This window comes from Bactrocera neohumeralis, chromosome 2, assembly GCF_024586455.1.
Source record: "Bactrocera neohumeralis isolate Rockhampton chromosome 2, APGP_CSIRO_Bneo_wtdbg2-racon-allhic-juicebox.fasta_v2, whole genome shotgun sequence".
Lineage (NCBI taxonomy): Eukaryota > Metazoa > Arthropoda > Insecta > Diptera > Tephritidae > Bactrocera > Bactrocera neohumeralis.
In genome coordinates this window covers 15,425,937-15,438,527 of record NC_065919.1, presented here as the reverse complement: position 1 = coordinate 15,438,527, position 12,591 = coordinate 15,425,937, and the positions used below count along the sequence as shown (strand labels likewise).

Below are 12,591 nucleotides of genomic sequence, written 5' to 3'. Positions count from 1 at the left end.
CGGAAATCAAACGGATATTAATTTTGTTTTCATTGGGAATTCAGCCTTGCCATATTTTATTACACCATGGAGTAATGAAATTTATAGAAAATTCAAAATAGGCAAAACAAATTGGAACGAAATTATTTCCGATATTTAGGGGATATTTTAAAAATCAGTTTGGTATGAAAATGGGAGACAATTAAGAAATTAATTGTAAATATATTTTAAATAAATATAATTGGAAAAAAATTAAAAAACTTGTTTTTAGTGATGTATGCAACTCTTCTATTTGCCTAATTGTGAACGTCTACTTTTGGGAGAAGAAGCATTGTCAGCAGATTTTGGTATTTTTGTTTATTTTTCGATTTGTTAAAAATAAAATAATTAATTAAAAATGCCTGCAAATACAGACGTTAATAATAAAGTTACATCTGACGGGGAATCTCCATTAAAAGTTATTGAAGAAATAACTGAGGTAAAAACTGACGTTGCTGTCGACGAACTTGTGGAGAAAGCAACAAAAGTGGAAGTGACGGCGCCAAGTTATAATTTAGTAAAATTCAAGCTGACACGGATTTTACAAAATAATACTCTCCGAAAAACAATAGCGGTAATCTATCAAATAAATCATATAAATTTATTACAAACAATAATTAATTGTTTTATATTTAGTTGCTGGGTACATTTCCTGATGTGTCTGAGGATGACGTAGCTGTTCTGCTACTTGAGAAACAAGCTTTCAAAGAGCGCGATGTTCAAACTGAACTTGATAATATTTCAGAACCTACTCCCCGGATATTCAGTGATTCTCTACAAGTGAACACGGAATTCATTAATAATATTTATGGCAGTTTCCAATGCGTACCTAGTTCAGAATTAAATAGTAACTATTACTACAATATTTGTATGTTTACACTAAATTCGTTTTGATCTTGATTACAGATATTAAAACGACTGTGGTTTATCCTGCCACTGAAAAGCATATTGAAAAGTATTCAATAACACAAAAATATCTAATTAAAGAAACTCCAACTTTATATGAGGAACTGACTTTGCCTTTTATAACGGGCAGTCATTTCAGTCTCGACGTAAGATTATTTTACTTACTTTTCCCTTGTAGGATATTTGATAATGTTTTTATCTTTGTAGTGGGTATATAATATACTAGAACACCGTCAAGAAACCGATCGCATAGTTTATGAAGATTTTGATCCGGAAAAGGGTTTCGTACTCTTACCCGATTTAAAATGGGATGGCAAAACTTTGGAAACACTGTATTTGCTTGCCATTGTACACAAGCATGATATTAAATCTTTACGGGATCTTAACCATACACATTTACCACTTTTACACAACTTACGTGATGGGATTGCGGTCGCTATAGAAGAACGTTACGGTTTATCTGCTTCACAATTGCGAATGTATTTTCATTATCAACCATCTTTCTATCACCTGCATTTACATATAAATCCAGTGCGTGGTGATGCGCCAGGTATATGGTGTGAAAAATCGCATATGTTGGATACGGTCATTAGTAATATAGAGTTAATGTCAGACTATTACCAACGCGTCACATTGCCGTTTGTTTTGTTCGAGGGAAGTAAACTGTTGGATGAATATGAGGCGAAAGGAGCTGTACAAAAACGTGGGAAGGCAGTGACTGACGGTAAGCAACTAGATGAAAAGTCACATGATAAAAGTCGAAAGTCTAATTCAATTGAATCACCACAAGCACAAAAAGTGAATCTAAAAAATTCACAAGTAGAAGTAGAGGAACCGCCCAAAAAGAAGTTAAAAGAAACAATAGAATCGGATCAGCCACCAAAAGTTATAGTGGTTGCTGCAGAATAAGATGAGATCTCGAGTTTACACAACAAAAAATAAAGCGTTTGTTTACCTTCATTTATTTCCAACATAAAAGAAATCTATTTGCCCAAGACACACATTTTAGCTTCCGCATAGTAATCGTATTTATACTATTATTGCCAATGGTGCTAAGATAGTGTGCTATTAAAAAACTTCACAAACAAATTTTTAAACAACAAAAATAAATGGAAAGTACTCAAAAAGTCATTATGCGTTTAAATATTTGATTTGCGTCTTTTTTCTTTGTATGCTGCAGCAAATTCAGATAAATGTACAAATTTCAGATTAAAAACTGCATGGATTTTAAAAATTGTGCACTGCGTTGATCTTTATTAACAACAATAAAAGTAAAACAAAAAGTGAAGTATTTGGTTGCATACTACCAATGCAGAAAACTTCGCACTAACTTCCAAAGTTCACAATTACTATACAAAAAATAACAGGTATGTTTTTTTCTTATGCATAGATTTTCATTAAATGAAAATTGCATTTGTTTATTTGCTTGCTTTTGTTATTTTTCATTATGTTGCATTATGGATGAAGCATTTCATTATGATTATTATTGATTTATATATTTTATTTCGCTTACGCAGCATTTTAATGCTCATTTGTAGTTGTGTCATCGTGTCCTATGTCGAGTGTTGTTTTCTTTTTATATTGTATTTATGTAAACATAAAAGATGTATGGATGTGTTGATGTGGTGTCATTGCATGCAAATTTGCTTTATATTTTTATATATTTATTTATTTAGGTAGTATACATTATTGTTGCTTTTGCTTTATTTTTTTGCAGTGTATTTATAATTTTAAATACATAAATATATATTTGTATTAAGCTATCGGCTATATGCGTTCCATATTGATAAACAACATTGATCAGTTGGAACATATAGAGTTTCAGAACCATCGTGCCGCGGTCAACACAAACAAACAATCACATACTACATAAATATAAGCATATAATATATGCGTTGACATTGCGGTTGGAAATAGCATAACAGTAGAATCACGCGAAACTTTTCCCACCGATGTTATCGTCAGTATATATTCGTTTTTTTTTTTTTTTTTGTTGCTCACCGGACCGACGGTTGTGTATATTATTTGCTATTGCTGTTCTTCTTTGCGCTGCTGTTGCTGCGGCAAGGCATGAAATACAGTATTTTAGGCCACCAGTGCCGAAATATTTACTTAGATAGCCGCTACGCATGCGTATTCCCAGCTGGAAGCCTTACACAATTTATAACTAAATTCTATTACAATTATTTTTTTTTTTGCACAATCTTCATATTAATTCGTTTGTCTTTGCTTTTTGCTTATAGTTTAGCATTTTTTAAAATTAGTATTTATTTTTTTGAGTTTTTATTCTATCATTTTCGAAATATAATTAAAAACTTGTTTTCCTTTAGTAGACTATATAAAAATATCCATAATCATTATACATATAATGAATAATAATAATTAAAAAAAAAACAATTGTCTGACTGACTAAAAGACGCGACTCAGTATACGCCACTACTGCGTGGCATCCGTGCTCTGACTTGCAATTTAAAAATATAAATTTTCGCGCTATCTCTCTTGCATAATTCTATCTTCTACTACACTTCAGTTTTATGAATATCAATATAGCGTATATAAATGTTTATTATCAAGAAATACTATTTATTAATTGATAGTGGTGGAGGCTGAGGAGGTCGAGGCGTTTGTGGCGGTTACAGTTGATGGTGGCGCGGCAGCGGTAATAGTTGTAATTTCTGTTGGATTGGAAGAGTGAATAATTTGCTGCTGGGCGTGTGCATAGTGTGTTTGCTGCGGTGTATTTATGCTATTCACAGTGACATTTGTTGTTGTTCCATCGTTTTGCTGCCCTAAAGACTCTTGCCTAAATTGTTGTGTGTGCCCTGTATATGATGGTGGCAGTGCGCCAGCTGGTGGCGTCGATGTGTTTAGCACCTGGTGCTGTTGTTGTTGTTGTTGTATCTGCTGCTGCTGCTGCTGTTGAATGGGCATTTCTATTTGCAAATGCATCTGTGGTGGCAATATTTGAACGTGATGCTGTTGCTCCTGCAGTTGTTGTTGTTGTTGTTGTTGCATATGATACATGGTGGCAGCAATTTCTGCACCCATACTGGCTGCTTGCATACTTGCATTCGCCAAAGCAGCGTTAGGATCCATGTCGGCCACGGACCAATTACGCTCCATCTGATTGAGCGCCGCCAAAGTTGCGTTTGTTGCTGGTTTGATGCCAACATTTAAGTGCGCATTCACATTTCCATCACCATTGTTGATGCCGCCACCGGCACCGGCACCAACTGCACCCATGTTGGTAGCGGTGTTAGCACCACTTGCACCAATTGTAACGCCCACACCTCCCGGCATGTGCTCGTTTATAGTGGCACTAAAGGTAAGCGCTTGTGCGCCTTGCTCGAACGGGCAGACACCGCCGGCATTAACAGCAAAACTGCCTCGTAGAGTTTCCTCTAAGAGTGTTTGAATTTTATCTTGATCGTCGATATGCACAAAACCAAGTCGCACCAATTCACTAGTCAGATCGGAGGCTGAATCGGCTTCCGTTACCTGACACGTCAACTGTCTGTTCATCTTATCGTCCATGCGAAGCAATATCGTCATTGCGATATCACTACTATCCTCTTTCAACTTTTTTACACTACACATCATATTTACTATGCGCCGAGACTCTATGTCCACCGGCTCAGGCGTAGCAGATTTGACGGAGTCGGCACGTTCTGGTGATGCGGCACGTGAACGAAAATGTGGTGGTTTCTTGCCACCTAACGCTGTTAATGGATACACACCATATTTGACATCTTCCACGAATTTCTCCAGTTTATCTGCTGTAGGTACGTCTGCAAGACGATAGTCCTTTTCTTCTTCTCCACGTGACACACGGGCCATAATGACTTCGGGTCGGTTATAGCGTTGCATCATGCCATCTATGACGGTTTCCGAAAACATAGTACGATTTTTGGGGGCGAATACTAGACAGTGAGCGGCCAATAGCTTGAGTGAATGCACCTGCAGAAAAGCGTGTGGTAATATATACACAAGAAAAAAAAATTCAAATTATAAAATATAACTTAAATTACTTAATTCACTTAAATTATTAACAGAAAATAGTTTAATTTTTATAACATTGGTATAATTGTCTTACCTCGAAGAGTAAAGGATGAAATAGCAAATCGTTGGCACTTGGGCGCTCAGCAGGATTCCGACGCAAACACTTGAATATAAGATCACGCTGCAAATCATGCTCAAGGCTATTAATAGTTCGCAATATCGTCTCCTCATTAATAGAACTCGTTTCAGTGCCGCTGGGTTGAATTTCCAAAGCAGCCATTTCCAGCGCACACATGCCGAAGGCATAAATGTCTACGGCGGCAGTCAACTGCTCGGCAGCACCATACTCGGGTGCCATAAAGTGATGTGTCTCACTTTGATCGCTTCGATGATGCAGACGCAAATTATAGTGTACCGCATCGGGCACAACGGCACCGATTTTCACCAGACCATTATGCTGGATGAAAATGCTATCACAGGTGAGGTTGCCGTGTATAACAGGCGGTGTGCAGGAATGCAAGTAGCTCAGCGCGGACAGAATCTGTGTACACCAGCGGCGCCACGCCTCCAATGGCAAACGTTTAGCATTGCGTTTAGTGCGTTTGAGGAACTGTTTCAGTGACCCCGACGACATGTATTCCGTTATGAATATGACGCGTGGTCTATCTGCATTCTGTGTGTCCGTCCAATAGCGATGGAACTTGACTATGTTCTGGTGATCTAATTGCATTAGATTGTCAAACACTTGTCGCATTTTTTCTTCCTGCGATTTAAGCTCTTGTAAATTCGCATATTGCACCTCATTCCAAACAACTTCAACGCCCTCTTCAGTGTCCATAGCCAGATGAACACAATCAATACCGGGCACATCACGCTGATCAACTTCTTCACGTCTTTTTAACCATCTCCCGCATGGTGACTCTTCAAGGATTTCACTTTCATCCTCCGAGTCATCGCCTGATTCACGCGGTGACGAATCCGCTGCCATATTGACCGTATCTGCGGTGACTGTAGTCGTTGAAGCGCCAATGATTTGTGGTGGCGGCTGTTGCTGCTGTTGTGGTTGTGATTGTTGTTGCGACTGTGGCGCCGCTTGTTCTGCTGTGTTTCCCCCTCCACCACCGCTACCACTGCCGCTGCCTGCTCCATTGCTGTCGCTGCCGACGTTTACTTGGCCGCTTGACATTGGAGCGCGTGTCTGCAGGGCGCGTGTATTGTTGTAGCGACTGCTTTTGCTATTGCGATTGCGGTCGCTGTTTGTCTAAAAAAATACTTTTATTTTTATTTTTTGTTGCTTCACGTTCAGTAGTTTTACTCTTATTCTTTCTATGTTATACTCTCGTTCTGTCGTTTGGTTGGTTAGTTGATTGGTCGGTTAGTCAGTTGATAAGTTTCCTTGTTGTTTTAAGGCGTATCTTTTATTTGTGTTCGCTTTTAATTCGTTTCTCGTTGATCTTATTTTTTTTATGCTTTCCTTTCGTGGTACCCTCCTTCTAATCGTGTTGCACCTCCTGTTTTACAACAGACGTCGTTTTCACTTCATTCGGTATGCACAATATGTGCTTTTCAAGCTACTTTAAATAGCTTTTCCATATAAATGCAACCGGCTTGCGGTAATAATTGTTAATTGCAAAATACTAGTGCAATTCTGCTAATTTGTAGCAATTTGCACGTCGAATATCTTTCTTCACGGCACCGAGTTTTTTTCTGGATACACTGACAGCAATCGATGAATGACACTGACAATCAATGTTGTCACTTCATTGAAAATTTCTTAAATATGGTACCAATACCGGCCGCTTACTGAAAAAATTATTAAAATACATTTTTCTTTTTAATTTAATTTCAAAATTTCCACATATACTTCATTACAAAATGAGGAATCAGTTCACAAATTTAATAAGATCCTGATTTTTCTTTAGATTTTCTAAGTGTTATTTCTTACAACAGAGAACGTAAACCCTTTTGTTATATTTAGTTATTAATAATACTTTTTTAATTAGCTTTTTAATTAGCACACGTTATAATATTATGTCGGCTAAAGATCAGGTATTGAAAGGAAAGAAAGTATTTTAATTAAAAATTTATTTAGTTTGGGAAGCGCTGCAAGACAATATCTCCTCATTTAACTCAAAAGCAACCCTGCGTGGTGTGAAAGAATTTAGTTAAATGTCAAAACGCCGTATATTTCAGCATTATTTGATTTTTCATGTCGTTGGTAATTTTATATCCTTTGTGAATAAATTTGAGCAACCACGATTTGACTATGGAAGGGCTTCTAGGACGCAGCCAATTTTTAGGCGAAGCTGTAAATCTTTTCACCGATGAGAAAACTGCAAATGCGCGTAGCAAGGTATGTTCGAGGCTATAAACTGGGACTGGTGACTTAAGGTTGAATCTCTACTCAACTGAGAATTTGTTTTTTATAGGTAGTCGAGTGGCTCAATGAGGTGCCCAATGCTGAATCTGGGGTTAAATGTGACTTGTTGGTTAAAGTTCAGGAAATGATCTTAGGATCATGCGTAGAACTGTTGGAAGAGTTTATGGAACACATTCTTTCGTTAGCACATGATGCTAATGCGGATGTTCGCAAACAAGTAGTTTGTTTCATTGAACAAATTTGGTGAGTGTCGAAAAATTCCTTTAAAGTTTTCTGAGCTTTAACTCAAATAATAATTCTGTTTCTAGCAAAGTGAAGGTGGAGTCGCTGCCACAAGTAATAGGCATTATTTCGATGCTCTTACGCGATCGTTCGCCGCAGGTAATTAAACGAGTTATCCAAGCATGTGGTAGTATATATAAAAACGGACTTCAGTGGATATGTGGCAAGAGTGAGATTTTGGACAGTGCCGAACAAGCTTGGAATGTACTGAGTTTGGTAAAGGCACAAATTTTGGATCTAATTGACAATGAGAACGATGGTATACGTACCAATGCAATTAAATTTTTAGAAGGTGTTGTAGTGTTGCAGAGCTATCCAGACGAAGATAGTCAAAAAAAAGAGAACGACTTTTCACTTCAAGATGTGCCGGCAAATTTTAAACTCGTGAAACGGCAAAAATTGGAAGAAGAAGCATTAAATATATTTGATATATTATTAAAATTTCATGCAGCCACACATATATCCTCTGTAAATCTTATAACTTGCACTGGCAGCCTTTGCACCATTGCGAAATTGCGACCAAGCCTCATGGGACCCGTTGTAGAAGCTTTCAAACATCTCAACTCAAATTTGCCACCAACGCTAACGGATTCACAAGCTAGTTCAGTGAGAAAAAGTTTAAAGATGCAATTAATAGCATTACTAAAAAATCGTGGATCCTTCGAATACCATGCAACAATTCGCCATATGCTTTTAGATTTGGGTGCGTCTCAGGGTGAAATACAACGCGCTATACCTAAGATGGATAAACAAGAACAAACGCGTCGACAGAAACGCATATTAGAGAGTGCAGCGAGTAATCTCAACAAGAAAATGCGGTTGGATTCTATAAATAGGCAGCAGGAACGGAGATCTAAGTCTGGCTTAGACGACGACAGCACAAAGGACACGGAGATGGAAGTGGATGAAGAAGAGGTAGAGAAGCAGCGTCAGCGCTGCATTCGTGTGAATGAGAAATTCTTGGCGGAGCAATTAAGAGTCACGGATGTGGCTGTTAACCTAGTGGTGGAGTTTTTATCAAAGTTACCAGAAGAAGCGCCAGAGCATTTCATAAATGAATATGCCCCAATACAGGATATGTCTATACCGCAGCAGGTGGTGAAGATTTCAAAAGTACTTGGAGAACAAATGACTGAGCAGAAAATTGGACCAGGTGCGGCCGCCTTCAGCAAAGATACGCCAATGAGGCCAAGAAGGGTGGAAGCCATGGACACTTCTGAAAGGTAAATATTTTATAACTAATATTTGTATATAATATAGTATATTATTATTAACTTACATACACTTGTGTTATGTTTTAGTGATCAACCGGTAGACGAAGATCAAGCTCGAAAAGACGAGGCGACAAAAAAACTACGTGAAAATATGGAGAGAGTTAAAGGTGAACAAGAACTGATTGAACGTATGAAAATGCGTGCGAAAACCCTAAAATTACAAGAGGTCACTAAACCATTTTCACGACCCATTAAGGAGAAGTTTCTCTTAGAAGCCGTGAAACGCATTTTACAATCGGAACGCCAGTGTATTGTGGGTGGCGTGTCGGCTAAGCGTCGTAAAATACTTACAGTCATGGCAGCAACGTTCCCTGATAAGGTGCGCTATTTCATTTTCGACTTTATAATGTTAGATGTGAGACAGCGTATTGATTTGGCGTTTTCATGGTTGTATGAAGAGTATTGCCTATTGCAAGGTTTCACCCGTCACTCTTATGTAAAATCAGAAAATCGTCCAGACTATGCCTACAACGAGTTGTTAAGTCAACTGATTACAGGTGTTCGCGAAAATTGTGAATTGAAAGAAAAAATTTTGTTGATTCGACGAATCTTTCTTGAAGCGCCATTATTGCCTGACGATGCGCTTAATCAACTGGTTGAGATGTGTTTTTCCGAAGAGTTTGTCAATCCTGGTGTAGATCTATTGAAAGACTTGACTGTGATGCGCCCACCACGCAAGAATAAACTTATAAGAGTGCTGCTAATGTTTTGTGTGCATGAGCGCACGGATTTACGTGAGCGTGCACTTGAACACATTGTGGCACTATACCACATACACAAAGTACTGCCTAATCGCATCGAGGAATTCGCTTTGGAATGGGCAAATAATTTGGAGAAGGAAGTGCCACCAGCAAGCATATTCGCGGAAGAATTTGGTCGACCTGAGACCGAAGTAGCGTGGAAAGAGGAGACCGCAAGGACGTGTATGACGTTGTTGCTCACTTTACTGCCGTATAAACCGAACGGTGAGTTATTTGCTATACTCGAATATTTTCATTAAGTAACTATTTGTTTTTAAATTGCTAAATTCTAAAATAGAAATATATTATTATTTTTTTTTAGTTGTCAGTACAAATGCTCTAATAGTTATATATTAATATGCTTTTTCAGTTTTCCTTGAGAAACTTTGCAAAATCTACACTAGCACCGGTCCGGATTTGAAACGCACCATTTTGCGTTCCATTGATCCAACCATAAAGAAAATGGGGGCTGAAGATGCCACATTACTTAAGTTCATCGAAGATTGTCCTAAAGGCACTGAAACGCTTATTATTCGTATTATTCATTTGCTGACCGAGCGCGTGGCTACACCCAATCCGGAGCTGGTGAATCGTGTTCGTGAATTATATGCAAATAAAATTAAAGACGTCCGTGTACTCATACCCGTGCTTAGCGGTCTTTCGCGCCAAGAGATCTTGAATGCGATACCCAAGTTGTTGAAACTGAATCAAATTGTCGTCAAGGAGGTTTTTAACCGATTACTTGGCATAGGCGCAGAGTTTGCTAACCAAACAATGTCCGCCACCCCCACTGATATACTTGTCGCTTTACACACCATAGATCCCAATGCTTGCGATTTGAAAGCAGTCGTTAAAGCCACTTCAATTTGTTTGACTGAGAAGGAAGTTTTCACACAGGATGTACTGATTGGCGTGCTGCAACAATTGGTTGAAGTAGTTCCTATACCTACGCTGCTTATGCGAACTATTATCCAAAGCATCACATTGTACCCACGGTTAACGAATTTCGTATTAAATCTTCTACAACGCTTGATCTTGAAACAAGTGTGGCGTCAAAAAGTGATTTGGGAAGGTTTCCTTAAATGCTGCCAAAGGCTGAAACCGCAATCTTTGCCTGTATTGCTACATTTGCCACATCAGCAACTTGTGAGTGCGCTGGATCAATGCCCCGACTTGAGGCAACCGTTATTCGAATATGCACAGAGCATTCAAGAGGAACCCATGAGTGGCATTACACCTCAATTGCTAGATATTATTTCCGGAAAGACGGTAGATGTATTCATAGCGGTAAGGATGAAAATTTACAAATTTAATATTCATTGGTAAATAAATTGTTTGTATATTTTTAATTTGTATCTAGGATGACAGTGGTGGTTATATCACTGTCGATCAAATCAAAAAAGAAATAGAGGACCCCTCCGAAATCGGTGTTATATCAACTGTACCTATTGCACCTGTCCCAGCGCCAGTTCCAGCACCTATACCAACACTTGGTGGAATTAGCTCATCCCTTCAACCAACATCTGCACAACCGTTACCGCCAGGCGAAGATTAAATGACCTTACCATTCATATAATTCCAAGTGCATACATTGCATAAAAAGAACTTTTTTCTAATTGAAAATGATAATAGCTTGTAGTCATAATATCGTTGGCTTATAATATAAACAAATATTTTGTGTCCTTTCCTTAAACGGATACCTCTGCAACCATCTTTTCGCCTTTTAATGCCGCCAATATATTCAAAGCTGTTATGCGTGACATCTCCGTGCGAGTGTTAACATCGGCGCTGCCAATGTGTGGCAATATGACAACGTTGTCTAATTTAAGTAGCGGCTCATCGAGCGGCAGTGGTTCTGGTGTGGTGACATCTAAACCAGCGCCCAATATACGACGCTCTTTTAAAGCAGCACAAAGCGCCGGTTGATCAACAACGCCACCACGCGCTGTATTAATGAAAATTGCGTTAGGTTTCATTTTCTCAAACGCGGATGCATTGAAAATTTCCTTGGTTTGTGGTGTAAGTGCGCAACAGACTATTATAAAATCTGATTTGTACAACATTTCATCGAAGCTAACACGCTGCGCATTGACTTTGGCTGCTTCAGCAACATGCTCACTGCGCGCTGTGTATGTCAGTAGGGATGGTTTAAATGGAACTATACGTGCTGCAATCTCTTGTCCGATACGTCCAAATCCGAAAAGACCAACTCGTGTACCTTTCAATCCTTGTCCACACATCCAGTTGGGTGCCCACGACTTCCAACCACCATTATATACCTCTTTGCTGGCCTCGAATAAGCGACGGCTGGTGGCAAGTAAGAGAGCAACCGTTAACTCCGCTGTTGCGTCTGTAAGCACGTCCGGAGTATAGCCGACACGTATGCCACGCCTCTTACACTCTACAATATCGATGTGCTCGTAACCGACAGAAATAGTTGCAATACATTTCAGTTGTGGACCCGCTCGTTCTATTACTTCTGCATCTATTTTATCCGTTAATGCACAGTAAATTGCATTCTTTCCAACCACTTGTCGCAAGAGTTCATCACGCGGCACAGGTAGCGGTTCCGACCAACTGATGACGTTACACCTGTTACAAATCGCTTTAAGTATTTTGATTCTTTTTTCACGAACACTTTACTCACTCTGTCCTTAGCAGTTCTATGCCCACTGGTGCAACGTCCGGGCGAGTGACGTACACAGTTTTTAGTTCGCTGGCCATTCTTGAATATTGAACTGGGTTGAGTGCTATTTCTCGTATTTGTGATGTTGTGGAGAACAGGAATTTCGATGACGTTACATGTAGGAGTGGAATGCTAGATCGTGCCAAAAATGAAGTTACCGACATTGAAGTGCACAATTTCTTACGTTGCGTTGTTATCAGAGTAGAACAGCTGTGCCGCTAATCAGCTGGCACGCCGGTTCTAAAGAAAGAAGTTGAATTGGTAGTTAAATATAAAATTATATAAGCCATAGAACGGAAAATAAAA

General features: G+C 38.8%; 4 protein-coding genes across 5 annotated transcripts; 2 read left to right on the top strand and 2 right to left on the bottom strand.

The window, feature by feature from the left end:
* Positions 1 to 288: 288 nt before the first annotated feature.
* Positions 289 to 2,055, top strand: LOC126752124 (m7GpppX diphosphatase). The gene is made up of 4 exons (XM_050462705.1): positions 289 to 592; positions 655 to 865; positions 925 to 1,070; positions 1,132 to 2,055. Exons 1-4 carry the CDS (start codon positions 377 to 379, stop codon positions 1,831 to 1,833), a joined length of 1,275 nt encoding a protein of 424 aa, XP_050318662.1. The 5' UTR covers positions 289 to 376; the 3' UTR covers positions 1,834 to 2,055.
* On the bottom strand, positions 1,916 to 6,649 carry LOC126752111 (nuclear receptor-binding protein homolog). 2 transcript variants are annotated; one of them, XM_050462692.1, is made up of 3 exons: positions 6,239 to 6,649; positions 5,018 to 6,184; positions 1,916 to 4,881 (listed from the first exon to the last, which is right to left on the bottom strand). In XM_050462692.1, the coding sequence occupies exons 2-3, from the start codon at positions 6,107 to 6,109 to the stop codon at positions 3,511 to 3,513; spliced, it is 2,463 nt and encodes an 820-aa protein (XP_050318649.1). In that variant the 5' UTR covers positions 6,110 to 6,184; positions 6,239 to 6,649; the 3' UTR covers positions 1,916 to 3,510. The 2 variants fall into 2 exon arrangements, with proteins under 2 accessions (XP_050318649.1, XP_050318641.1); XM_050462684.1 differs by having other exon boundaries at positions 5,018 to 6,649.
* Positions 6,650 to 7,095: 446 nt separating this feature from the next.
* On the top strand, positions 7,096 to 11,307 carry LOC126752220 (symplekin). The gene is made up of 6 exons (XM_050463279.1): positions 7,096 to 7,276; positions 7,353 to 7,546; positions 7,612 to 8,808; positions 8,887 to 9,824; positions 9,970 to 10,886; positions 10,960 to 11,307. Exons 1-6 carry the CDS (start codon positions 7,190 to 7,192, stop codon positions 11,152 to 11,154), a joined length of 3,528 nt encoding a protein of 1,175 aa, XP_050319236.1. The 5' UTR covers positions 7,096 to 7,189; the 3' UTR covers positions 11,155 to 11,307.
* Positions 11,187 to 12,559, bottom strand: LOC126753644 (glyoxylate reductase/hydroxypyruvate reductase). Its single transcript, XM_050465672.1, has 2 exons — positions 12,247 to 12,559; positions 11,187 to 12,191 (listed from the first exon to the last, which is right to left on the bottom strand). The coding sequence occupies exons 1-2, from the start codon at positions 12,447 to 12,449 to the stop codon at positions 11,288 to 11,290; spliced, it is 1,107 nt and encodes a 368-aa protein (XP_050321629.1). The 5' UTR covers positions 12,450 to 12,559; the 3' UTR covers positions 11,187 to 11,287.
* Between the last annotated feature and the right edge of the window lie 32 nt (positions 12,560 to 12,591).